The 26,289-nt window shown below is 41.0% G+C and overlaps 1 protein-coding gene across 1 annotated transcript; it reads right to left on the bottom strand.

The window, feature by feature from the left end:
* Window positions 1–1,859: 1,859 nt before the first annotated feature.
* Window positions 1,860–9,106, bottom strand: LOC311111296 (AKT-interacting protein-like). Its single transcript, XM_084154013.1, has 10 exons — window positions 8,901–9,106; window positions 7,941–8,065; window positions 6,043–6,263; window positions 5,627–5,691; window positions 5,428–5,528; window positions 5,106–5,194; window positions 4,238–4,336; window positions 3,391–3,498; window positions 3,141–3,201; window positions 1,860–2,925 (listed from the first exon to the last, which is right to left on the bottom strand). Exons 2-10 carry the CDS (start codon window positions 7,986–7,988, stop codon window positions 2,818–2,820), a joined length of 900 nt encoding a protein of 299 aa, XP_084010139.1. The 5' UTR covers window positions 7,989–8,065; window positions 8,901–9,106; the 3' UTR covers window positions 1,860–2,817.
* Between the last annotated feature and the right edge of the window lie 17,183 nt (window positions 9,107–26,289).

Consider the following 26,289-nt stretch of genomic DNA (forward strand, 5'->3'; position numbering starts at 1 on the left):
GCGGAGGTTTTACTTTTACTACTCAAACCTGTAGTCTCCCGGATAATAATGTTGACTCTGACAGGCGAGATAGTGGGAAAATAACTTGGCAACCTGTCGTCAGTGTGTGGCGACCCCCGGTGGCTCGTGAAGGTACTGCTAAACCAAGTCACTATGGTCTTGATGTGGAACCATAGAAGTCTATGCATGACAGCATGAGCCCAGAAATAGTGAAATGGTTTTCTAAACTCTGTGATCCAACCAGATTTTTCACACATACACCCAACTTCAAAGCGCTCCTTTTGATTAATCTGAAAGTTAAATCAAAGCACATGCCTTCATTTCTGAAAGTATTACTGGGGAAAGTTAATCATTAACCTTTTTGGCCTCTGCATGCCTCTGGAGGGCCCTCAATTGCTTCACACCCTACATTCGGACCTTCCGATCACATTTACATTTACGTCATTTAGCAGAGGCTCTCATCCAGAGAGATTTACAAGTTGGTGCATTCAATTTATGATAGCCAGTGGGACAACCACTTTTTTTTTTTATGGGGGGGTGGGGGAGGGGGGTAGAAGGATTACTTTCCAGGTATTCCTTAAAGTGGTAGGGTTTCAAGTGTCTCCGGGAGGTGGTCAGTGACTCCGCTGTCCTGGCGTCGTGGGGGAGCTTGTTCCACCATTGGGGTGCCAGAGCAGCGAATAGTTTTGACTGGGCTGAGCGGGAACCGTGCTTCCGTAGATTTACAGATCAAGCATAAATTGTCTGTCTTTGCGAACGTGTTAATTCATTTTTCAACACTAACGTCATTAGTGTTCAACTTGTTGGTCCTTGTTCTGTTCACCCCTGGTTATCAACTAATCTAGCTAGATAATTTACTAAGAGCAAAGATATGATCTGAAATTATGGTTGGAGGCACGGTATGGATGGTGTGAGGCATTTGCGGAGCCACGTAGAGGCAGGTGTTGCCAACTCCTCAGTAAGGAAAGTAGCTATTGGCTGTCCTAAAAGTCGCTAAATGACGTCATCGCCTAATTTGTGTATTTGGCCATGTGCACGTAATTGTGATGGACGCTGTAGGAGAGGAATAGCGTCGTGGGAGAGACAAAAAGTGAGTAAAAAGCTGCGCGAGGACTGGGCCGCCTGTGAGTGCTTTGGGACAGGGGTGGGACGGCAGCACCCGCTGCTCGTTGAGAAGAGTAAGAACGATACGCCCTTTCACGTCAGTCTCCAATAACACCAGAAAAAGCCGCTAGATTTGTCGCTAGTCGCTTTTTTGAAAACGTGTCGCTAGAGGGGTCTGAATACTCGCTAAATATAGCGACAAAGTTGGCAACACCAAATTGAGCTCTGTAACAATGTGGAGGCCTCAATACTGCTCCACATTGGCTTGATTGGTTGACGGTAGGTGGGGGCGGGAGGTACTGTATAAACAAAACTCACTTCCTTGACAACAGCTCTGCCCCACGAAGCACAAGAATGAATGAATGCCCTCCCTGACTTCTGCAGAGGCGTATCACTATAAATGCTACATGACCAATGCAGATGACGGATTGACCATGTAGCATCTTTAAGAGTTGAATACCCCTGGTATATACAGCCAACATAAGTAACCCATCCACCATTTAAAGCACATGACCCACACACCCTTATGTGATGAATAAAGGCTAATTATATCTCCACAGCTAGTCCATGGCAAACAGTGCTAACTAAATCACAACATGCATGTAAATTACATCACAAATATACAGTCATTGGTATGCATGGTTTAGTTTACTTCCTTTCAAAGAAAAGCTTTCAAAACTCATTGCCTATACAGCACAAACTGATGACTGAGGTTTTGGTTCCACATAGGAAAGGTAAAATGAGAAACACACACATTGTTTCGCCAAATTCGACAGTCCAGACCGCAGCATGTGTTTACTTCATTTCACAGCAATATAAATAGTGCCAAGTACCCAACAATGTCTGTTGAGGGCAGCCATTCCCACAGCAGCCATTTTTTATATTTACACATCAAACCTTTAATCAGCTCATTAAGAGTAAATAGAACATTCAAAAGGAATTAAAAGCAATGTAAAGATACAGAAGTGATTATTGAACTTACCATATTCATTAAAACCATACTTGCCTGCTGTGCAGTCTGCAATATATATTACCCATCTGACCTCTATAGTTTACACAGTAAAGAGAAATAATAAAGATACTAAACTGCAATCCAAAATATTGTAAATTGCCCCCACCCCACCCAACGCAAAGTGTAGTGTTGCTCTAATTTGACAGTAAAATAGGTTTAGAAAAAAATCACATAAAAGAATACTCAAGGTTAGAGTCCATCCTCAGTCTGAAGTCATTCAAAACATTCCAAGTCCCAATAATTAACAATAACTGTCCTGAGCCCACCTTAACAAGCAGTCATGAATCCATAGCCCACCCATACAGTATACCTATAATTAATGCAGATTTTTATTCTCGCCTTTCAACCAGCTTTGAGTGGTTATCTGTCTAGACCAAACCCAAGCATGTGCAAAGAGCAGAGAAAATAAAGGGAAAAAGCTCTGATTGCATTGAAGCCTGTGTTACTAAGACAACCAGTTGTCATTGTTGATTTACTTACATAAGATACACATTTTTAGTTCTATAGCTGTTTGAGCACAAGATGCCTATAATGCGTTTAAAGCTGAGCGCAAGTGTTGCAACGTAAAATGAAGTCCATTCAACTGGGTCAGTTCCTATTCACACGACTGAACGGCTGCTGAAGCTAGTCTGTGGCGTGGCATTCTGCTCTGCATCTTTCTCTAGTGGCTGCTGACCAGGACTGCAGGCTACAGGTTCAGCTCAGCTCAGTGGGGGATTGTCGTCTTTGCTGAAGGGCTGTGTGGATCCGGGCTTCACCCAAGACAGTCCTGACACCTGCAGGCCCTTGTGGTGATCCTCAGGCCGTCTCTAGAATAAAAGAGACACATTACCACACTGGTCAGCTAGCACCATGGAAACAAATGCCAGCTCAGACAGCTTGACCAATCATAGCCCTGCTGGCTCTCATTCAGGTAAAACAAGCCCCTTTTGGGAGAGTGAGCTCAGCAGGAACCCAACTCAGAGCTTTGTGTCCTTTTACATAACTCTGAAAAGCACACTTCTGGGGTTTAGGAAAAACTAACTTTATGTGTGAACATCCGTTCCTTCGCCTCGTCGTGGACCGCTGGGTTCCATGAAGAGAAACTGGAAAAAGCAGCAAAAAAAACACAAGAGAAACCAAGTTCACAACAACCATTTATTGCATCTCCTTTCATATGCTGCATAAGGTTTCTTATTGACATCAATTTTTTAAAAGACAATGTACAGACTGTTCGTGAGCTATGAGAATGATAAATGGAATTCCAGGAATGAGGAGCATTTCCTACTACCAACCTTATTGCATAAGGATCGTCCATCTTGGGCTGGTCGAAGAGGTGACTGTTGCATAGTTTGACGCTTTCTACCACCTTGCTTTTGAACAACTGAACATCCTTGTCGTACCTTAAACAGTGTGATTATACAAGCAATTTGCCAGTCACTACAGTGTGGAGTGATAATTACCCCCACCTGGCCACAATCTAAGTCATAAACTCAGGGAATTAAAATAAACTGACTTATAACAGAATACCGTAACACTTCAATTAAACAGAGAGTCTCAAATAGCCGCCTGTCCCTTTTAATAGCCGGGCATCGCCACACATTTCAGCAAATTAACATGGGTCTAAATGAATTCTTTACGAGGTTACCATGGACACAACTGATATTCCCACAGTTGTGCATTAAAAACATTGCTCGCCATGGCACCACCAAACATAAAACGTCAAATTCAAGCGCTCCATGGTGCCGAAGCGCAAAATCAGTGGTGTATGATCGACAGCCTGGTCTTTGCAAGTCTGATCTGCGATGGATTTGTTGTGTTTATACTGGTCACAATTAACAGTGTGGTAGTCTTTTCAACATTTTATTGAGCATAAGCTGTGTGCATTAAGGAAATACACACCTGGCTCAAATAGAAGCCCGTCTCGAATAAGCACCAGTTATGTTCAGTGATTGAAGCAAATAAACGTCTGCGCTATTAATTGAAGTTTTACGGTACACAATAGGAGCACGCTTGTTCACCTATATAAACTGACCCAGACCACATGCGTACGCGTGACCCTGTACAGGAGGGTGCCCCAGTGACCCTGGAGGAAGAGAAGGAAGGAGGGTGTGAGGAGAAAGGGAACTAGTTGAGACTTACAGAACAGCAGCTTCTGGGTTGAGTGGTTCCATGGTGTTGATCTTGTAGAACACTGTGCGTGCGTACATCAAGACCTGCCATATGTGGTTGTGATTACGCCTTCATGTCCACAGGGAGAGGGGAGACATTATGATTCTCTCAACATAATGGCAAACCAAATACAACTACAGTTACAGTAAATCCAGAAATATCACAAAGGCAATCCATGGGGCATAGGTTCATCTCAGACTAGTGAAATGCCCAACAGTAACACTGTTCAAACACCAGTAATGCACAACCAGTGAGCCATATACACCATAATGACAGACAGGTTTCCAGTGAGAATGTCATGGACAACTATCCCCATTCATTAAAAGGTACAGTGCTGAGCGGAGGCCCTATAAATCCACCTCCAGCTGATAGAGACTGAGGTTTAAGAGAAGAGTAAACCGCTCAAGGCTGTGTCACTGTCCAGCTGAACAAACAGGCCATGAGGAACGGAGCTGGAACAGCAGTCACAGTAAACACTGGGCCTTCATGTGACGCATGCCAGTTATAACTAAGGCACACTACAGAGAGCCCCACACAGTACACCTCTCAGGGACAGCACTGAATCACTATTTACCACCAGGACATCACACTACAACATCCTGAGTGAACAGATATGAATCACAACATGATACAGTAACATTATCATAGATCAAAAGGTAGTAACTGCATTTAGCCCATCATGGGGATGTGTAGGTTGTATGGTAGTGGCTAGTACATGGTGGAGCAGACATTACACTAATGGAAAAATATCAAGCCACATGTACCTGACAAACACCACTTCCAAATCTTCCTCATTCATTTGGATTGAATGATCTAGGCATAGAAGCCATGTACTGACCTCCACTTGGTGAAGGCTCGCCTGACATCAAGCTCTCCTGAAACAGGGTCCACTAGCGGGTGGAAGACTGGGATATCAAACACCACTCTCTAAATGGTGGTACAGGAGAGAACATAGTACTGGTTAGAATACTGCATAAATACCTAAACACAGCATTTCAATGTACCACCATATGATAGTCACTAAACCAATCAGTCTCAGCCTTTGGCACAAAAGCAGGAGATGCTGAACAAATTAAGTTTTGTAATGTACCAAATAAATGGCTTTATTTTGTGTAAACAGCTGTGTCGTAGTGTTACAGCAGGTCCACTAAAGTACTCACAGGACATTCGCCATCAGGATAGTTATCTGGAATATACACAGTGAACTTGAAGACTCCATCCTGGTACAAGCCATGTCTTATGAAAATGACCCCGAACCACACTGGAAAAAATATTAAATCTCAGGATCCCTTTGTTTTCATTTTGTATAGGTTATGTATAGATTATGTAGACAAACAGGAGAACAGATTAGGCTCTTACTCAATGCTGATTTGTAGGATGGCTGCACATAGATTCCAGGCAGTTTTTGCTTGATCACTAGCGTGCTGTGGGTCAAAGAGTAACATGGAATTAAATCAATGCAGCAGAAAATTGATATGGAAATTAACAGTGTGTTTTAGTCAACAGCTTCTCTAAATGCACTACATAACATAGTGGCCTCTGTTCAAATACATTGAAGATGCAGCCTTCTTGCTTCCTTCCAGGTAGGCTGATCAATGATCTGACATGTTTGGATTGATGAAAACAAATCTTACCTTTACTTATCCAGTCGCATACAGATAAGTGATTACCTCTATAAAAGGAGGGAGGGTGCATTTTAAAGGTATTCAAACAGAGCCAGTGTATGTAATACATCCACTACCCAAAATAAAGTCTGATCTGTGGCCAGTACTTACAACTCAGCCAGCAGCGAGTACTCCAGGTAGAATGGACCGTAGGAGGCGTGTGTGCCATTGGCCAACTGGGCCGTGGCGGCAGGAGAGGCAGGCTTGGTGATGGGGACTGCATTCTTAGGGATGGAGGGAAGCTGCTTCTTCCCAAAGCTAGGCCGGGCTGGACTGGCTCTTTGCTGCTGCTCTCCACTCTGCTGTCCAGTCTGTTCCTCACCGTCAGATCTCTGCTCACCAGAAGAGAGTGAAACAAAGGAATTTAACAACTCATGTCTAGGAAGTACAAACTGGTAGCATTGATTATTCCGAGGGGGGGAGTATGCCTAGATTAAAAACACTGAGTCAAACATCTATTCACCATATGTTGTGGAATCACAAGACACAGGTAGACAATGCAGACAATGCAATTTCAAGCAAGTCTATGTTAGTTACATCTATGTGCCTAGACAGAGGCTAGCTCTGTTGTCGAACTACAAGGCAACACAGACAGCAGTGGGAGCACGTAGAGCCCTGGGCAATAGGCATAAGGTGACGACCTCAGGTTTCAGAGATCGTCTCGTCTGGCATCAGTTTCCTCATTCCACGGGAGGTGAGAGAGCACCCAGAGAGCATCCCTAAATACAGGCCTCATCATATCCTGCCAATGCCAGATTTGTGGGAAGCACAGGGGAGGAGGATGGGCTAGTTCACAGCAGGAGGGATGCCAGTAAGTTAAGGAACGCATCAGCAACAAACCCTCAAGGCCTGTCCCTCTGCGACTAACGCAACTATGGAATGAATTCAGGTAGCGCACAGCGAGTGCCATGAAGCAAAACACATTGTAGAATTATTATTGTTTTTAGGAGGCACAGAGCAATGAGTGAACCGGTCATCTGACAAGGCAGAGAGTATTCACACCTATTTACTATGGGCAGAGCTACTTTTCCAATGTGACGCCTGAATGCTAAACTGGAAGTCGGTGCCTCCCTTTCTCGCAGTAGTCGTTGAGGTAGGTAACAGACAATGGCAATAACAAACAGCAGATGCACGGCACAAGAGCTTTTCAACCAACCAGATCCTTGCAATTAGCAAATCTAAAACAAATGCACTGCACATTTGAGAAGTTCACCATTGCTCTCATCAAACTACAGTTTAACACCTACATTCAAGTGGATTTCCCAGGAGCAACAGGCTCCTCCTGCAACAACCATGCATGTGTTGTGACAAGTCACATGTCTGACTATAGCTGCAACTTCCAGAGCACTAGGTGTGGAACGATACCAGTATCGCGATACTCATTAGTATAGTGGCAAGGAAACAAAACACGAAGCGGATTTACCTTCTTTAGGAAAACAGCCATAATGTTGGAAACAATCATTATGTTGTCATCTAGTCAAATAATTTTCCCCAAGCTATAGCACACAATATTTTACATACAGCAGGTTATTTAAGGACCAAAGTGTTAGCTTCGTGTTTTCATTTTGCAATGCTGGTATCGTCACAGCCCTACAGAGCACCAGGCAGTAAAAGGCGACACTGAAACAGCCCTCTTTCAGGAATTGATTGAAAAGACGTGTCACCGGCAAATAGTTATCGAAAAGACATGAGTAGACCTAATGTGTTAGAGGACACCACACACCTCAAGTTAGACATTCCAATGCCACAATTCCGGTCCTCCAAGATTTCTCTCAAACTAAAGACAGGTGGTAACAGGAGTAAAATGACAAAGCTTCAAGAAAGTCATGCCATCTTCGCAGGAAAATGTTAGGGAGACATTTAGACCACACTAGGCTTACTTTCAGTGTGTGGGGGTCTCTTTGGGAACTTTTGAAGATCCTGTTTTTTTGTCTCCCTTCTCGGTTGTGTGTTGGGTGAACTTGAGAGAACTTGGCTTTCGGTGCAGAAGAGGAAGAGCGCTCCCTTACCTTACGACCAGTATTGGTAGACATGCTCCAGAATGGGTTCAGGTTCATTACTCATGGAGGTTCAACTTGTTGTCCGTCTATATCGGTCCCACGACAAGTGTTGCCTGTGCCATCCGCTGGCGTCACTGGGGATAGAATTGACAACAAATGGCTGATGAGGCCCTCTGTTCAGCGTGCGCACACACACACACACACACACACACACAATGGGGCAACCTGACCTCAATGACAGCTGCTGGCTCTCTGATCTGCTGACCATGCTGCTGCTGCTGCTCAGAGAGATGTGCCTCATTCATGTCATGGTGATGTCAAACAGGCCTAATTTACAGTCTGCCAGGCCAAGCACTTTAAACCCACCAGGAAATAATCCTGACATTACAAACTTGAACTGGTGATAATGGTTGTTATACATGGAGGTTGAGTGTTACCCTAGCTAGATTCATTATTTTATTCGTATATTACCAAAGGGCATTTGGCTACAGCAGTTGTTGACAGCTTAATTAACTAACGTTTGCTGGCTAAGATCTCTACATAGCAAACTACTATGCCAACTAGCTTGAAAACTAGCAAGGTTGACATTGCATTCGTGTTGGTTCACGTGTTTCTATACTAACAACAACCAATTCTGCTAAATGACTTTCAACTCATAGTTAGCTATATATAGCTAGCTAGTTACTGTAGACTGTTACCAAGATACGTTCAGACAGTCAGGAGTTTGTTAGCTATAACTAATGCATCTGGACGCCAGGTTTGCAATAACAAATCCAGCACACATAGTGATAGGCGATGTAATCTAGCATTGCATATTACCCATAATGAAATAGTTACACTTTACGACTCGATAAACTAATGACAATATTACAGACAACACAAATGTATCAAACCAACCAGTTCTGCTAACTTGTAAGCTAACTAGCTAGCTAACATTAGCTGCAAGATACTATCCAGTTGCCAGCTTACCTTCCCTGGAGGGGAATTCCGAAAATTCAGACAAGTACCAGTTCAAAAATCGCCCATTTATGTGAACAATTTCAAACTGTGCGTTTTAACGACGTTGTTACAATCACACTTGGTCAAAACAAAAAAGGTCCACCGCAATTGTTTGGGTAGCTGGCTAGCTAAGTAATCTCTCAGACACCGGAAATCAATCAAAATGCTATTGATGGGCGTTTCCTATTCACCGCGGGATATTTCGATTGGCTTTTAACAAAGCGTGGCTAAAGTATCTGAAATTTGATTCGCTGACGTTCTTTCACTTTGTAGGTCATAATGTTATGTCGCGTTCAAGTGCAGGTAGAAACTAGGAAACTCGGAGATGTCCGATTGCTGTCTGGTTGAATGCGGCTGGTGTAGATGGGTTGGTTAGTTTAGCAACAAAACCGAAGCGTGCGCAACTATGGGGCAAAACAGACGGGGTTGGCTTTGTTTGTTGACAACATGTAAACTCAATCTTGTCCCCAATGCTTATTTAAAACATAAATAAAGCTGCACAATGAGCACTTGTTGTCTCTCAAATACATTGTTACAGTTGTTGGTTAACATTAGTTAGCTAGCGAATTTTTGCCATATTAGCATAGACGTGACATCAGTCAAAACACGTCAAAACAAGACACGGTATCAAGAACCAGATCAAACTAGCTGAAATATATTCCCAGTGAAACCCTTTGGCTATCATCACAAAGAAAAACCCAGGTAAAGGTATCCAGAAACACTTTAATTCTGAGGTATAATGCTTGTTCAAAACAACTGGGAACTTGGAAATCTTCGACTTCTGACTTAAGTTCGTTCAAAACAACTGGGAACTCGGAAAAAAACGAGCTCCAGATTGGAAAAAATCGTTTTGAATGGTCATCTGACTAGGAATTCCAACTCGGGAACTCGGCCCTGATTCTAGAGCTCCGACATTCCACCTGAAGATCACTGACTTCATGATTTGACCTCGTATTATTCCGAGTTCACAGTTGTTTTGAACGCGGCACAACCATAGACATTAAAACCAGTAGATAGTGATAGTGCTGACGTCATCCACAATTCCTATGGAAAACTCCCGATTGCGCCATATTGCTGAATGGCACCAAAGATGATGGATAAACATATACATGTACGATACATGTCTCTCCGCCCTAACCACAAAGCAGAACGGCGGGCTGTCTCGCTCCCGCCTATCCTTTCTTTGGATTGGTGGATGCATCTCATTATTGTAATCTATTTTTAAATATTTGATGAGGGTTGTTGACCTCAACCGCCTGTATTCAATGCAGAGAGATGATGTGCTACTAGCCTCATTCTTGAATATGCATAGCCATCTCAAGACAACTCCGATATAAAGTGTTTTTCTAAAAGTAGCCTGGATATCACGTGTCTTACTTATATCAGTACACTGTAGCTCAGTTGGTGCTTGCAATGCCTGGGTTGTGTGTTCGATTACCAAGGGGGAGCAGTATGAAAATATATGGACTCAATACTATAAATCGCTCTGGATAAGAGCGTCTGCTAAATTTAAAAATCTACACTAGTAACAACTTAAGCATTACGAAACTTATATTAGATCAAATAAAGCTCACATAGCAAATAAGCCATTCGTTTTTTGTTGTTGACCAAATTCAATACTCTCTCATTGACCTCCATACAAAAAGTCCTTGCTTGGTGGCAAAAAAAACGCCACCTGCTGGAGGGAGACATATTTTCCGCCGAGTTGGGCCTCTCTCTTCCTCTTCCTCTCAGACCGCACCAAAACAACGCCACGGATCATAGTGAAAGTGGCCGTAACTAGCAAAGGTTCATGGTCAATGTAGTCGTTTTCATCCTGCCCGAGCGAGTCAACAGGGAGCCTGCGTGTAGCCTGCCGACCCGTGATTGGTCTGTGTCAGCACGTGGTCCTGTGTGACGAGCAACGCTGTAGTCAGAATGGATCATTATTTAATTCAATATCTGGATTTGTAGAATTAACTTTAAAATAATGGGGATCGAACTTGATCATAATAAACGCATTTTAGAGCCCAAAATGGCCGTATTTTTTACCTTTCAGGCGATCTTACTTTACATAAGCTTTCTATGACAGACCAGGGCTTTTGGAACTGCTATGTTGCTACCAGTGACATATAAACTCAACAAAAAAATAAACATCCTCTCACTGTCAACTGCATTTATTTTCAGCAAACTTAACATGTGTAAATATGTGTATGAACATAACAAGATTGAACAACTGAGACATAAACTGAACAAGTTCCACAGACATGTGACTAACAGAAATTGAATAATGTGTCCCTGAACAAAGAGTAACAGTCATTATCTGGTGTGGCCACCAGCTGCATTAAGTACTGCAGTGCATCTCCTCCTCATGGACTGCACCAGATTTGCCAGATTATTTTGGTGTTTTTCAGAGTCAGTAGAAAGGCCTCTTTAGTGTCCTAAGTTTTCATATCTGTGACCATAATTACCTACCGTCTGTAAGCTGTTACGTTCCACAGGTGCATGTTCATTAATTATTTATGGTTCATTGAACAAGCATGGGAAACAGTGTTTAAACCCTTTACAATGAAGATCTGTGAAGTTATTTGGATTTTTACAAATTGTTTTTGAAAGACAGGGTCCTGAAAAAGGGATGTTTCTTTTTTTGCTGAGTTTATAAACCCTGGATTGCAGATGCTATGTTTTGGCCATGGAGAGGCTTTGAAGCCACCGGTCGGCCATAAATTGTATGTATTAAAAAATATATGTTGTAGTGGGGACAGTAACATTAGTACTTTCTAAAAATTGTACTTTAAGGAGAACAATTTAATGTTGTTTTTTCATTTATTTTATTTATGTTTAGCTCACATAATACAATTTAAAAGTATGCATTAAGGTGTCTGTAATAGAATAAATGTGGCTAAAACATTATAGATAGTACATGCATTTCTATAGCTTCCAAAATAAGTTTTACAACAGTGGGGGAGTGGCGGCGCGGTGGCTTTAAAATAGCACCCCCATCAATTTGAATAATGACTTCATTGTGATATTTGTTATGAATAAAGTATGATTTTTGGACCAAATTTACTTGCATCTCTCTTGACCTTTTGAATAAACATATTGTATGTTTGATTTTTTCCAAAGTGTCCACCAGAAGGAAGATTATAAGATATTTGTCTTTTACATTATAAGGTATTTTGGTATGACAATTTATGCGTCCTATGACACAGTGCTATATTTGAACCGTATAGTGTCCAGACATTGATTTTGTTAGTCACTCTCACTCAGATATTTACATTTTACATTTACGTCATTTAGCAGACACTCTTTTCCAGAGCGACTTACAAATTGGTGCATTCACCTTATAGATACAGTGGGGGAAAAAAGTATTTAGTCAGCCACCAATTGTGCAAGTTCTCCCACTTAAAAAGATGAGAGAGGCCTGTAATTTTCATCATAGGTACACGACAACTATGACAGAAAAAATGAGATTTTGTTCTCTCCAGAAAATCACATTGTAGGATTTTTAATGAATTTATTTGCAAATTATGGTGGAAAATAAGTATTTGGTCAAAAACAAACGTTTCTCAATACTTTGTTATATACCCTTTGTTGGCAATGACACAGGTCAAACGTTTTCTGTAAGTCTTCACAAGGTTTTCACACACTGTTGCTGGTATTTTGGCCCATTCCTCCATGCAGATCTCCTCTAGAGCAGTGATGTTTTGGGGCTGTCGCTGGGCAACATGGACTTTCAACTCCCTCCAAAGATTTTCTATGGGGTTGAGATCTGGAGACTGGCTAGGCCACTCCAGGACCTTGAAATGCTTCTTACGAAGACACTCCTTTGTTGTGTTTGGGATCATTGTCATGCTGAAAGACCCAGCCACGTTTCATCTTCAATGCCCTTGCTGATGGAAGGAGGTTTTCACTCAAAATCTCACGATACATGGCCCCATTCATTCTTTCCTTTACACAGATCAGTCGTCCTGGTCCCTTTGCAGAAAAACAGCCCCAAAGCATGATGTTTCCACCCCCATGCTTCACAGTAGGTATGGTGTTCTTTGGATGCAACTCAGCATTCTTTGTCCTCCAAACATGACGAGTTGAGTTTTTACCAAAAAGTTCTATTTTGGTTTCATCTGACCATATGACATTCTCCCAATCCTCTTCTGGATCATCCAAATGCACTCTAGCAAACTTCAGATGGGCCTGGACATGTACTGGCTTAAGCAGGGGGACACGTCTGGCACTGCAGGATTTGAGTCCCTGGCGGCGTAGTGTGTTACTGATGGTAGGCTTTGTTACTTTGGTCCCAGCTCTCTGCAGGTCATTCACTAGGTCCCCCCGTGTGGTTCTGGGATTTTTGCTCACCGTTCTTGTGATCATTTTGACCCCATGGGGTGAGATCTTGCATGGCGCCCCAGATAGAGGGAGATTATCAGTGGTCTTGTATGTCTTCCATTTCCTAATAATTGCTCCCACAGTTGATTTCTTCAAAACCAAGCTGCTTACCTATTGCAGATTCTGTCTTCCCAGCCTGGTGCAGGTCTACAATTTTGTTTCTGGTGTCCTTTGACAGCTCTTTGGTCTTGGCCATAGTGGAGTTTGGAGTGTGACTGTTTGAGGTTGTGGACAGGTGTCTTTTATACTGATAACAAGTTCAAACAGGTGCCATTAATACAGGTAACGAGTGGAGGACAGAGGAGCCTCTTAAAGAAGAAGTTACAGGTCTGTGAGAGCCAGAAATCTTGCTTGTTTGTAGGTGACCAAATACTTAGTTTCCACCATGATTTGCAAATCAATTCATTAAAAATCCTACAATGTGAATATCTGGAGAAAAAAAATCTCAATTTGTCTGTCATAGTTGACGTGTACCTATGATGAAAATTACAGGCCTCTCTCATCTTTTTAAGTGGGAGAACTTGCACAATTGGTGGCTGACTAAATACTTTTTTCCCCCACTGTATCATATGAACATGGCATAAATCATGGCAAAATGTGTTGAATTGCAGGAAATGTGTTTTAAAACTGCAATCTTTTCTAGATCTAGGAGAGATCTAGGATGGGCGTCCCCCCAATCCTTACCTTTACCATCATTGGGGAAAATGCAAAAATGACCTCAGGTCAGCGTCTAGGAGCATCTTCACCATGCCTGCACTGATGGTGATCCCCAGGGTCCAGTTTTTCAAAACTTCTGATCCAGATTCTGTAATCCTCTTTTTTGCAATCCAGGATCAGATCCAACTGGCTGTTTTTGAGACGATTTTTCATAAAATAATCTGATAGAATCATTCTGATATAGATACCACAATATGAAGGTCACAGAATCCAGATTTTCAGTGCTTTGAACAGGCCTACACATTGCCATCTATTGGACAGGTTATGGTACTACTTCTACACTGTCAGGGAAACAGAGATTAGTAAACTACATGAATAAAGGTAACTATATTACAAATAATAGCGTGCATATCATGTATAAGTAAGCATGTGCATTTATTTGACACTTCTCAATATAACATTTTGAAAAACTGGTTCCTGAGGATCACGTGATCCAACTTTCCAAAATAATGGCGGACAACAGCGTGGCGGCAGTTAGGAAGTGTAAGCAAAGTATTATTGTAGTACTTCACTAGCTCAATAAAAAACAGATTTTTTGAAACAACAAAGGAATTGAACATGTATTGATGTCAACCAGTTTGTTTAGCCAAAGAGTATAGATAATATATGGTTTAGCTGAGTGTGAGAAGCTAGCTAACTAGCTAGCTAACGTTAGTTAGCGAACATTTTGGCGAGGCATAGCTAGCTAAATTATAAACAATGTCATCCAAAAAGATAAATGTGGCCAGTGTAATCTCAAATTAATCTGTTGATAAGTGAGAGTACTCTGCACAGATAACATGAGAATAGCTAATTTTGCATTTTGATTTGTTTGACAAAGCAAAGGAGCAGACATTGTTCTTTAGCTAGCTAGCTAGTTTATGTTCATAAGGCAAAGTCTCCTGTGATGAGGAAACTAGACTGTAGGCCTACTATCTTTGCCTGCATGACCAATAGTCCATTGCCCCTCAGAATGGATCTTAGTGTATCATTGACCTTTTGATGGACTACAGGATAATTTAATGTGTTGTTTTACAGGTCAGCCATAGTAGTATGGCAGCCCTGGAGCAAATTAGGGTTAAGTGCCTTGCTCAAGAGCCCATCGACAGATTTTTCACCTTGTCGGCTCAGGTATTCGAACCCAAGACCTTTCAGTTACTGTCCCAACATTCTAACCACTAGGCTATCTGCTGCCCACATTTCACTTAATTTAATTTCACATTTAACATTTCGAGCACATTTCACCAAATTTAACTGCACCTATATATGTGACTTCTTATCCTGTTAAATCCTTTAATGGAGTCACAGTGATTGACAACTAACATTGAGTGTGGAGTCGGACAGGTACAAATGTATGTTTTCAGAAATGAAACAAAAAAATGAAATGAAAGTCCATAGGAGAAAGTATTTTGTCCTGGTGTGATGCACAGACTTGGTCCAGAGAGGTTGACACATCCAAGCCTCTTGTTTGTAATCACATTGTTTAATTTTTGGTCCACGCTTCAGTAGCCATTGCTGCATGATGATGATTGATTGATTTCCTGACAATTAAGCTTAATTATGATTCAGAAGAAAAAAACTAATTTAATGCATCACCGATTGAATTAATTAGAATAAATTACATTGTCCAAGTTTGAAACTAAAAACGAATTATTGACTTCATTATTGTTATATTATCTGATTCTATTTTGTCCTCAAGTTCACTTCAGTGCCGAAGGCAATTAGCGTCCAGTTTCTTTGTTGGGGCAGTCAACAACACAAGGTCACTGACTCCTTTGACATACAAATCAAAGACCAGAGCAAGTACACAAATAACTTGATGTCTGTTTTGCCTTCCCCCAACACTGAGATAATCTCTCAGACATTGAGAATGTCACACAACATCTACCCCATTGATTTCCTAATGACTTTTTTGTCTTTGGCATTGATTCTTTTTTTTATAATCAACTATTGTGACCTTTGCATGGTTAGACAAACACATTAATACAATCAGAGAAGAAAGATTGAGCTTAATCATTTCCTGAAATTTCCCTTAAAAGTATGATGACATCTCCCCGACTGATAATAGTGTGTATCATAATAATCATTGGGTAATTATCTCAAACCGACCCTCACTACCAGGTCGATGGTTATTCGCTAGAACTGTTGCCCTTCATTAGTAAAGACATGAAAGACTGGAGAGTGCTGCTATGGTCAGTGTTATTGAGATGACATTTGATAGGTTGAAAATGGTAACACCATGATTACTCCTTTGACCTATGTCTACTACTTTGATATCAAATGAATCTTGACTACAGATACAGATTTCAACATCACTTTAACACATTATTTGCCTTTCAGTCTTATGTAAGACAATTAGAGCAACAAAACAATTAATCTGAACTTAGTCTGTAGAGCTAATGTTACCCTTTCACATTAGTGAATCATTAATCAAGTACCATGAAATCCTCCTGTCTATTGTGGCAACCATGAGTAGTCTATTCTGATCCTCTTTTCACAGTGGGTTAAAGTGCAGCTGTGAGTTAGGCTACAGACACACATTGAGAAGACATGCATCTGATCTGACGACCCAACATCACAGAACCAGTTAAATCGGACCATTCAATACAGCTGTTTGAGACAGGTCCATTGGCAAGTGTCAGTAACTATTTGTCAAATTTTACAAACATATTTGTTTCTATTTAGTAACCTATTGATTGTGTTTTTATATAACATTTAGTGTTAACATGGTGGTCAGTCTATATACATAAACTTCCAACAAGAGGAGGAACAGTATAAATAGGCCCCTGAATTTGAACTGAGGTGAAATATGTCCTGTAGTTATGCCTCCTGTCAGTCCATTCCTTCAGAGAGTTTGAGGCCCACCGATTCAGATCTTCAATTTGGTTTAAATGACAGTTAAAAATTGCAATTGGCAGCCCCTGGTGAAATTTGCCTTGACAGCACAGACATAAAAAAGTGAGAACGGATGACTCCACGTCCAGATAATAAGTAATAACAATGTTAGTTTAAATAAGAAAAGCCAGAGCTGGATTCAAATGCAATATTCATTTTAGGAAGATGAGCAGAAAAGGCACACACACACAAAAAAATCGACCAAATCCTTCATATAGCAATAGTCTTGTCTTATCCCTCAGGCTAGGGCCAGGCTAACATCTCAATGCAGCAATTATTTGCTGTAATGACTGCAGTTCAAATAAGCCTGGAGATTTTATTAAACCAAATGAGAGAATCATCTGTGTATTATCACCTTGTGATTGACAGTGACAAGTGTTGGGCAGACACGGATGTGAGCATGATGAAGAAGCTCCCGGCAAAGCTCTCGATAATGTTACCCCTGATAAAGTTGCCCAGGCGGCGAGAGCCTCAGCCAGCAAATGAAGGAGAAGGATCTCCATGCATATTAATTCCAATTGTCAGATCCTGCCGTGGCAGTGGGGGAGAGCAGGGGGGAGACGGGGGAAGGGGGTTAGGGTAATCTGCTGGGCCAATCCCTGATACCTAACACTCACTGACTGGCATTTTACACAACTAATGAAAAAGAAATCCATTGTGCTGATCATGTGCATAGATTTCACTATATAATAATGAAATAGAAATATTAATAATAAAGGTAAAGGTCACTTTGTGAAACGGCTAAGCTTCCTAAGCTGCAACCTTTACATGAGCAGTTGTCTGATTCCTCCAGTAAAATGGGAGCGGGAGAGGCATGTCAATGCTTTAACCCTGAAGGGGCAAAGAGGGGAAGCAACATTCTACAGTCCTGCTTTCTTTGCTCCGAGGGGGGTAGATGTCTCACTTTGGCAAGCAGTAGGTCTACTAATGTTCAGTTGATGTCACTCAGTACAGAGCAGAGGCACATAGTGCCATTTGTATTGTCCTGAAATGAATTACCCCACTCAGTGTTGTTTTTCCAAATGCCAATACAAAAGGTCTCAAAGGTCAATAGACATATATTGAAAAGGAGAGGGTCAAAGCCACTGTCCTCTCTCTGGGTGTAAAAACCATGACCAGAGCCATATCCAGCCAAATCAATATGGGAAATAGACTCTACTTCTGTGTAGACACCTGCTTTTCCTGTTCAGGTCACCTGGGCTTCCTCAGACGTATAGGAGAGGGGGACGGAGGGGTAGAGGGGTGGAGGGAGACATCAGCCCAGTACGATCACTCTGAAGGACACCCTGAGTATTATTGCCTGCTGTGACTCAAGAGAGTGAGACCCTTCTGCATATGCATCACAGCTAGGCTGGCATTTATTAGTGCCATGCACTAAGTACAGGCCGTGTTATTGGATTTGAATATCAGCTCCCAGCCACATTCCTCAGCCCTGGAAATGTATTAAGATGAAGCAATCTCATTTAATAACACCCAAACTAATAAAAGGAGAGCGGATTGGAAATTAAATTTATGAATATTGCTCGGCAGCAGGAGTCATCCAAAAAGCCTGGCTTCGGTGGTCTGTCATCTCCAATGCAGACAGTTCTTGTGCTGTCATAAGCCCAGGCACTAAAAATATTTGAACATTTCACTATAGGTCAAGTCACAAGAATATGCATCCAAAGAAAATGTGCAATACTGGCATGTTCTAATACATTTGTCAATGTAGAATAATGGTCTATAGGCCTACATCACTGCTGTTTTTACTGTCGTTAGGCTATGGTCTTTCCATATCCAATCCTGGAAGACAGCTGGGTGTACAGGAGATGAACATGACCTTTCCATAATACTTTTTATCAATTAGATCACACCTTTGACCTGTAATTATCAGTCTATTCCAGTGGCACGAACCCTCGCTGTGTTGTCGATGGACATACTGTCAATGTATTTCCTTGCTTGTGTGTCATGGGGAAATTGAGTGACATGTTTGTGATGTTACGCACGCTATGCGTTCGACTGCCAAGAAGTCTGCTAGTCTGTGTGCATATCTGTTGGGTCCCGGTGGAGCCGTGACTGTCACTCATTATACGGGCAGTCACACTGCCAGGCATCGATATACACGTATATCTTACTCTGCACTTCCACAAACTTTCATCAACAGATGCAGCCACTACGATTGATTAGTTAGCAGCAGCAGGCAAGTCGTTGAGCAAGTCTCTTTGGAAACATTTATTTATGTATGTATGTCAATAACTTAGAAGTCCATTACTGTGATTACCTTTGAGGGTTGGCTGAACAACAGATGTTCAAGGACAACTCATTCAATTTTACTCAGTTAAGAGTGAGTAGTGACTGGTGGAGAGAGAGAGAGAGAGAGAGAGAGAGAGAGAGAGAGAGAGAGAGAGAGAGAGAGAGAGAGAGAGAGAGAGAGAGGATACAATAAAATATGTTAAAATAACACACAGATTATCAAGATACAATTTGGTAAATCAACCTGTGCCTGGTGGTGGACAGTTTCTATTTTGATAATCAAGCCGTTTTATGAAATGCAGCAATATCCAATATCACTGGAGGGCGCCCTAAGACAAGAATATGCAAAGCTGCAGTTATGATGGGATCTTCGTTTCCATAAATACCCCATTGTACAATCAGCTATAGTGAACAGAGGATAGTAGAGGGTGGACCGATGGCCTCTAAATGAGTCAGAAATAAATTAAGTAGGCCTGTATTCTTGCATCTCTGTTTATAGGCCTAATTTACAAATTGCCATGTTTTACAATGTAATTTACTAAAATGAAAATACTACAAACTGGCCTTTTTAATTGGGCTATTTAATTCGAAATTAAATGTGTTTCTTTCATAGTTGTTTTGCCATTGTTATATGCATGCACTTGTCTAAATCGATGTTAAGAGAATGATGAGTGTGGGCAATACATTTTATGTGAGAGAAAATTCATGTGTATAGAAAATATATTATTGAATTCTACAAGCATCCATGTTTAATTCAAATGAATGTTTGATAAGGCTATTTCTATTGTTGAAATAATATAAATTCAGCAAAAACTGTATTATTATTTTACTGAGGAGATCATAACACTTTTCTTTCTTTTTTAATTACCTAATTTTCTCTCTTGAATCAATATATATCACAAGTAAATGTCTGTTGCAGATACAGACAGTCTGCCCATTAACTTCACGCCTTATGCTTCTTATCTAAAAATGCTTTTATTCAAATTAAGTCAGAACACAAAATGGTATTTAAAAAGTTTAAGTGAAACAATTTGCATTGGGAGTGGGTGAAATGCTAATTCATTCTCTCACTAAGCCCCACAATCATTCTCATCCATTTTGGTGGCTGATTGTTTTCCACATGGTTGCCTTCATTCATTAAAGCAAAATTATAAACATAAAGAATATCTCAGTATTAATATTTCAGCTTTTTGTAAAAGCTCAATCAACCATAATGTCCTAATTTTTTCTATGTGAACCTCATTTCACATGATCTCACTACTCAAGAAATGAGTGTCCCATAAGGGATTTATTTCATTTAGGCCTATCGGGATTATTGAATTAAATTAAACCAGACACTTACCGCAGGCGGAACAGGACTACACTATCCACTTAAAGGTAGGCCTACTCTTGAGTATGATTTAGGCAAACACATTAGGCATCAAATGCTTTTCATTTGTAGAGCCAACTCCATAATTCATGCATTAAGAAAGAGCGTCAAAGTGCCTATAGGTAAACAGAAAGGTCACGTGTTGAAGGAATCTTTAGTAATGACTTTACAACCATGTTTACATGGCAGACGACATGGCCAATGTGTTGTTTGTGTATGAGGCTACATAGCATTGATAAATAGAAAATGAGGCAAATGCCGTATAAAGAAGAATAACATAACAATGTAATTACACTGCCCCAGAGAGGTAACAGTGGTTGACTGAATTAAACAACATAACATAGAAATTGGGATTTTAGAATACAATACTGTCAGAGCAAAGTCATTTCTTTCAAAAAGAATAGGAAATAACATTTACTTTCAGTGGGTACATCAACATTATCCTATAGCATACAATAACTGTTTTACATAGGTCTACACTAGACTAGTAGACAATACTTGTCTTTGCCATGCAACAGATACACAATATTATAATAACTATAATGAACTATAATTTAACATTGAACTGAAATGTGCTGATGGTGATAATTATTAAGTCAACAAATCCCTCTCCTGATAATCCTCTCGATCACCAGTAGGTGGAAGGCTTTCTCCACGGTTGGAGGCTCCTTCAGTCTGAGCTGAACTCCTGTGCCCCAGTGGTGCTGTGATGTTGGTTTCCTGAAACCTTGCTGCTCTCGCCTGTGAAATGCATTCCCATTAAAAGGCCTTTTAAAAGCCAACACCAGTGCTATAACGATCATCTCCCTGTTGCCAGGCCCTGGCCCCCACGCCTGGGAATGCAGGCAGGCAGTACAGTGCCACACAGGCAGACATGTGGTGACTGCCACAAACAAAGGCATGGCACTCTCCTCCTCCCCTATCCCCACGTTACGGGCCTGCCAGAGGCAATTACACCCACAGCCCAGTGTGAGGTCTGAGCGACCCCAATCACCACTAACAAGATCAAGGGTAACACCTCCTTTTCTCTCCAACTCTTCTCTCTCTCTCTCTCTCTCTCTCTCTCTCTCTCTCTCTCTCTCTCTCTCTCTCTCTCTCTCTCTCTCTCTCTCTCTCTCTCTCTCTCTCTCTCTCTCTCTCTCTCTCTCTCTCTCTCTCTCTCTCTCTCTCTCTCTCTCTCTCTCTCTCTCTCTCTCATGGGCACACTCTGAAATTATGACACCTTTTGAGTGGCTGTGAAAAATATACCGCTTGGTTCAAGTCACTGTGTGCTGCAGAAATAACGTCACAGGCAGGTTGACAATTATGCTTCTCTAAAAATGGCATCTGATCTCACCATTTTGTCACTCGATTAAGTTATGAGCAATAATTGCTACAACGACACCAGAAATGGACTAAAAGGATGTGTTATAAATGTCCCTATTATTACTAGTCAACAACACCCAAGGTATTGGTCTGTCTTACTCCACCTGATTAGAAACACCAGTTCACCCAGTAGTGACCTAATGAACCTAATGGAAAACACCTACATGCAGCTTTTCCACCTCTTAAAAGTAACGGGTAACCAGTAAAAGTCACACGACTATCTGAACTCAGTGGCAAAGGCTATAAGGTCAGCATCCCTCACAGAGCAGGTCTTTCAAGGTCTCAGCTTCAGTTGCATCTGGATTTTGGTTTCTAAAAACACTCATTTAGCCACTGTTGCTAACAAACAAGAAGTTCAATTATACCCTCCTCATCTCATCTAATTTGGTGTGTGTGTCTGCGTGTGTGTTTGGACATCGGCCAGGGAGGGAAACCGTACCCTTGTACCCTGATCTGATCCTGCCCATGAATACACACAAGGTCCTCTCTTTGTCATGCAGCAGCTCACTGTGTGTGTGTATGTGTCTGCGTGCCTGTGTGTGTCTGCCTTAAGCAGGGCTCACATGCCTCCTCTGATACCTCAGTCAGTGGGAACGGATGCTTCATGCCCTCACACCAAACGCCGATCTGGCAGCTCGCTAAATAATTTGTGCTTCTTTACTGGGGTCATTGGATAGAAAAGCCAAGGCCGTGAATAATTAATCCACAGACACAATCTGAGCAGCCTACTCCTGTTTCCTTTCCTCCAGGTTTTAGCAGGATTGTCTGGCTGCACTGTTCTGTTCTGTTCCCTTCATTCATACGCCTTGTGTCTAATTCATTTGGATGGGAATAATCCCAATAAAAAGACAAGGAAGGCTGCTGGTGGTGGTGGTGGTGGTGCTGGTGGTGGTGGTGGTGGTGGTGGTGCTGGTGGTGATGCTGGTGGTGGTGGTGGTGGTGGTGGTGGTGGTGCTGGTGGTGGTGGTGGTGGTGTGTCCTGAGCATGACCCACAGAGGATCCAGAAAAAGAACACAGACAGACATGCTGCTCAGCCACAAAATGTATTTTAATTTCAAGTTACAAAAATAAAACAAAGGCCCATTACCGTGGGGCTTTGTATAGCTACATAATTGCCTTTCATTATTCAGTGCACAGTTGATACCCACCACAGTGTAGGTTGAAAGAAGTACAGTTGTTCGTGTTAAGTTTGAAATTGGATATTTTATTGATATTGCTGTGTCGTCTCAGATCTGATGTTTACAAACACTGAGTGCTGGAACCGAACCTGATGGTCTGTCTGTCTCAAAGAATACTAATGTCATTTTGTATGCTGCTGGAGAGGGAGTTGTAAACAGTCTTACACAGAGCAGGGTAAATGGTTAGATGGCTGGGACACAAGTAGAACCATGCCCTGCAGGGTTAACTACATTGTTTTGGCAGCCCAGAGCTAAGACTCTGATTCTTATGTGTGCATTCTTATAATGCTTTCCCATCATCATAAAACCCCAACTCACATTTGGCTGTCCACTAGCTCACGGATATGATTCCACATGTACTTAATGTGTCACATTGACTTATATTCTTATTTTGTCATTCCACAGTTGTGACTAGGAGCAGTGGTATTTAACAGGGGTCAGGACCTGATAAGCCCCTAGCATGGCTGTCACAACATCCAGGAAATAAGTGGAGAAAACCACACAACCCTGAGCCCGCTGGAGGAAGTTTGTGGACGACCTATGCTCCCCAAAGAGCAAGTGTAGTAAGCCATGGCTGTCAGAGTGTATGACCCTTTAGGATAGAGAGCAGTAGGGGCTGGGTATAAAGGATAGTAAGATAATATTGAGACATGTATAGCAATAGGCCTATGACTGCAAAGCACGAGGGATGCCATTTAGCCCTTAATTATCTTCATGTCAACTGGGAGTTCTGACACTTTTGTATACTGCAGATAATGGTATTTTCCCCATGGTATATCTATGAAGTAAAGCTCTGTAGCGAATGTATCATTATGTGACATTATGTTGCTAGATCGTGGTGTCACGGCGCATCATATACTGACAGCTATCATGGCTTCTACTTGATATGGATAGTGAACTTTATGTTCAAATGCTCTCACTGATAGTTGGGGTATAGGACATCTTGGGCATTATCACCATGCAATACAGTCTACTAAGTAAGACAGTCTGAGAGGAGACGTAGGCGTTTGTGGACATCATGGACCATATGGAAATGGATCTTGAACCATAGTCTGTATGACATTTGTTAATAAGCTTTGATGGCCTCAAGATTATGAGCACCTCATTCATTGCCTCCATAACACTCCATCTACACATGGCAGCAGTAATACACCAAATGTTAGTTTGCTCACTGCTATTAAACCAGCAAAAACAAGTCCATGATTCATGTTTCAGAAGAGGAACCAGAGGCAAAGAACTACAGGTATCAAAATGTTTCTGTGGGATATGTCTTTGACTGGTTAGGATCTCTGGCAGGCTGTCCAAGGCAGTTGCATAGTACAATCAGAGAGAGAGAGAAACAGAGTGAGAGAGAGAGAGAGAAAATATCTCTCCCGACCGTCAGATAACCACACCAGCTTGGATCTGTCCAATCCCATCAGCCGTTATCCATTATCCTCCCTGAGGAGACCCGGCCCTCGCCATGTCCTCCGCTGGTTTAGGGGACTTCCTGTTTGCTGGAAAACAGCACAGACAAATTACATAATTACAAATGGCGGCCCCAGAACAACGTGAGAGTGTGCTGTCCCTGCAGCTCCCCGGACCTCAAAACTCTGATGCTGCTAATTTTGTTTCAACCCAAAGCAAGCTGAACAACATGACAATGACCAGGCTTTGTCTGTCTCAACACGAAATGGTCTCAGGGGTTTGGCTCGCTCTGAGAGACTGCAGATTTATACTTATCCACTTTATGTTCCGTTATTGTCAAGCAGTTACGAGAATAAACTCAATGCAATATAAGAATGCAGTTATGAGAATAAACTCAATGCAATATAAGAATGCAGTTATGAGAATAAACTCAATGCAATATAAGAATGCAGTTATGAGAATAAACTCAATGCAATATAAGAATGCAGTTACGAGAATAAACTCAATGCAATATAAGAATGCAGTTACGAGAATAAACTCAATGCAATATAAGAATACAGTTATGAGAATAAACTCAATGCAATATAAGAATACAGTTACGAGAATAAACTCAATGCAATATAAGAATGCAGTTATGAGAATAAACTCAATGCAATATAAGAATGCAGTTATGAGAATAAACTCAATGCAATATAAGAATACAGTTATGAGAATAAACTCAATGCAATATAAGAATACAGTTACGAGAATAAACTCAATGCAATATAAGAATGCAGTTATGAGAATAAACTCAATGCAATATAAGAATGCAGTTATGAGAATAAACTCAATGCAATATAAGAATGCAGTTACGAGAATAAACTCAATGCAATATAAGAATGCAGTTATGAGAATAAACTCAATGCAATATAAGAATGCAGTTATGAGAATAAACTCAATGCAATATAAGAATGCAGTTACGAGAATAAACTCAATGCAATATAAGAATGCAGTTACGAGAATAAACTCAATGCAATATAAGAATGCAGTTATGAGAATGAACTCAATGCAATATAAGAATGCAGCTATGAGAATAAACTCAATGCAAAATAAGAATGCAGTTATGAGAATAAACTCAATGCAATTTAAGAATGCAGTTATGAGAATAAACTCAATGCAATATAAGAATGCAGTTATGAGAATAAACTCAATGCAATATAAGAATGCAGTTATGAGAATAAACTCAATGCAATATAAGAATGCAGTTACGAGAATAAACTCAATGCAATATAAGAATGCAGTTACGAGAATAAACTCAATGCAATATAAGAATGCAGTTATGAGAATAAACTCAATGCAATATAAGAATGCAATTACGAGAATAAACTCAATGCAATATAAGAATGCAGTTACGAGAATAAACTCAATGCAATATAAGAATGCAGTTACGAGAATAAACTCAATGCAATATAAGAATGCAGTTACGAGAATAAACTCAATGCAATATAAGAATGCAGTTATGAGAATAAACTCAATGCAATATAAGAATGCAGGTACGAGAATAAACTCAATGCAATATAAGAATGCAGTTATGAGAATAAACTCAATGCAATATAAGAATGCAGTTATGAGAATAAACTCAATGCAATATAAGAATGCAGGTACGAGAATAAACTCAATGCAATATAAGAATGCAGTTATGAGAATAAACGCAATGCAATATAAGAATGCAGGTACGAGAATAAACTCAATGCAATATAAGAATGCAGTTATGAGAATAAACTCAATGCAATATAAGAATGCAGTTATGAGAATAAACTCAATGCAATATAAGAATGCAGGTACGAGAATAAACTCAATGCAATATAAGAA

Source organism: Coregonus lavaretus (assembly GCF_964263955.1).
Source record: "Coregonus lavaretus genome assembly, chromosome: 37".
NCBI classification, from domain to species: Eukaryota; Metazoa; Chordata; class Actinopteri; order Salmoniformes; family Salmonidae; genus Coregonus; species Coregonus lavaretus.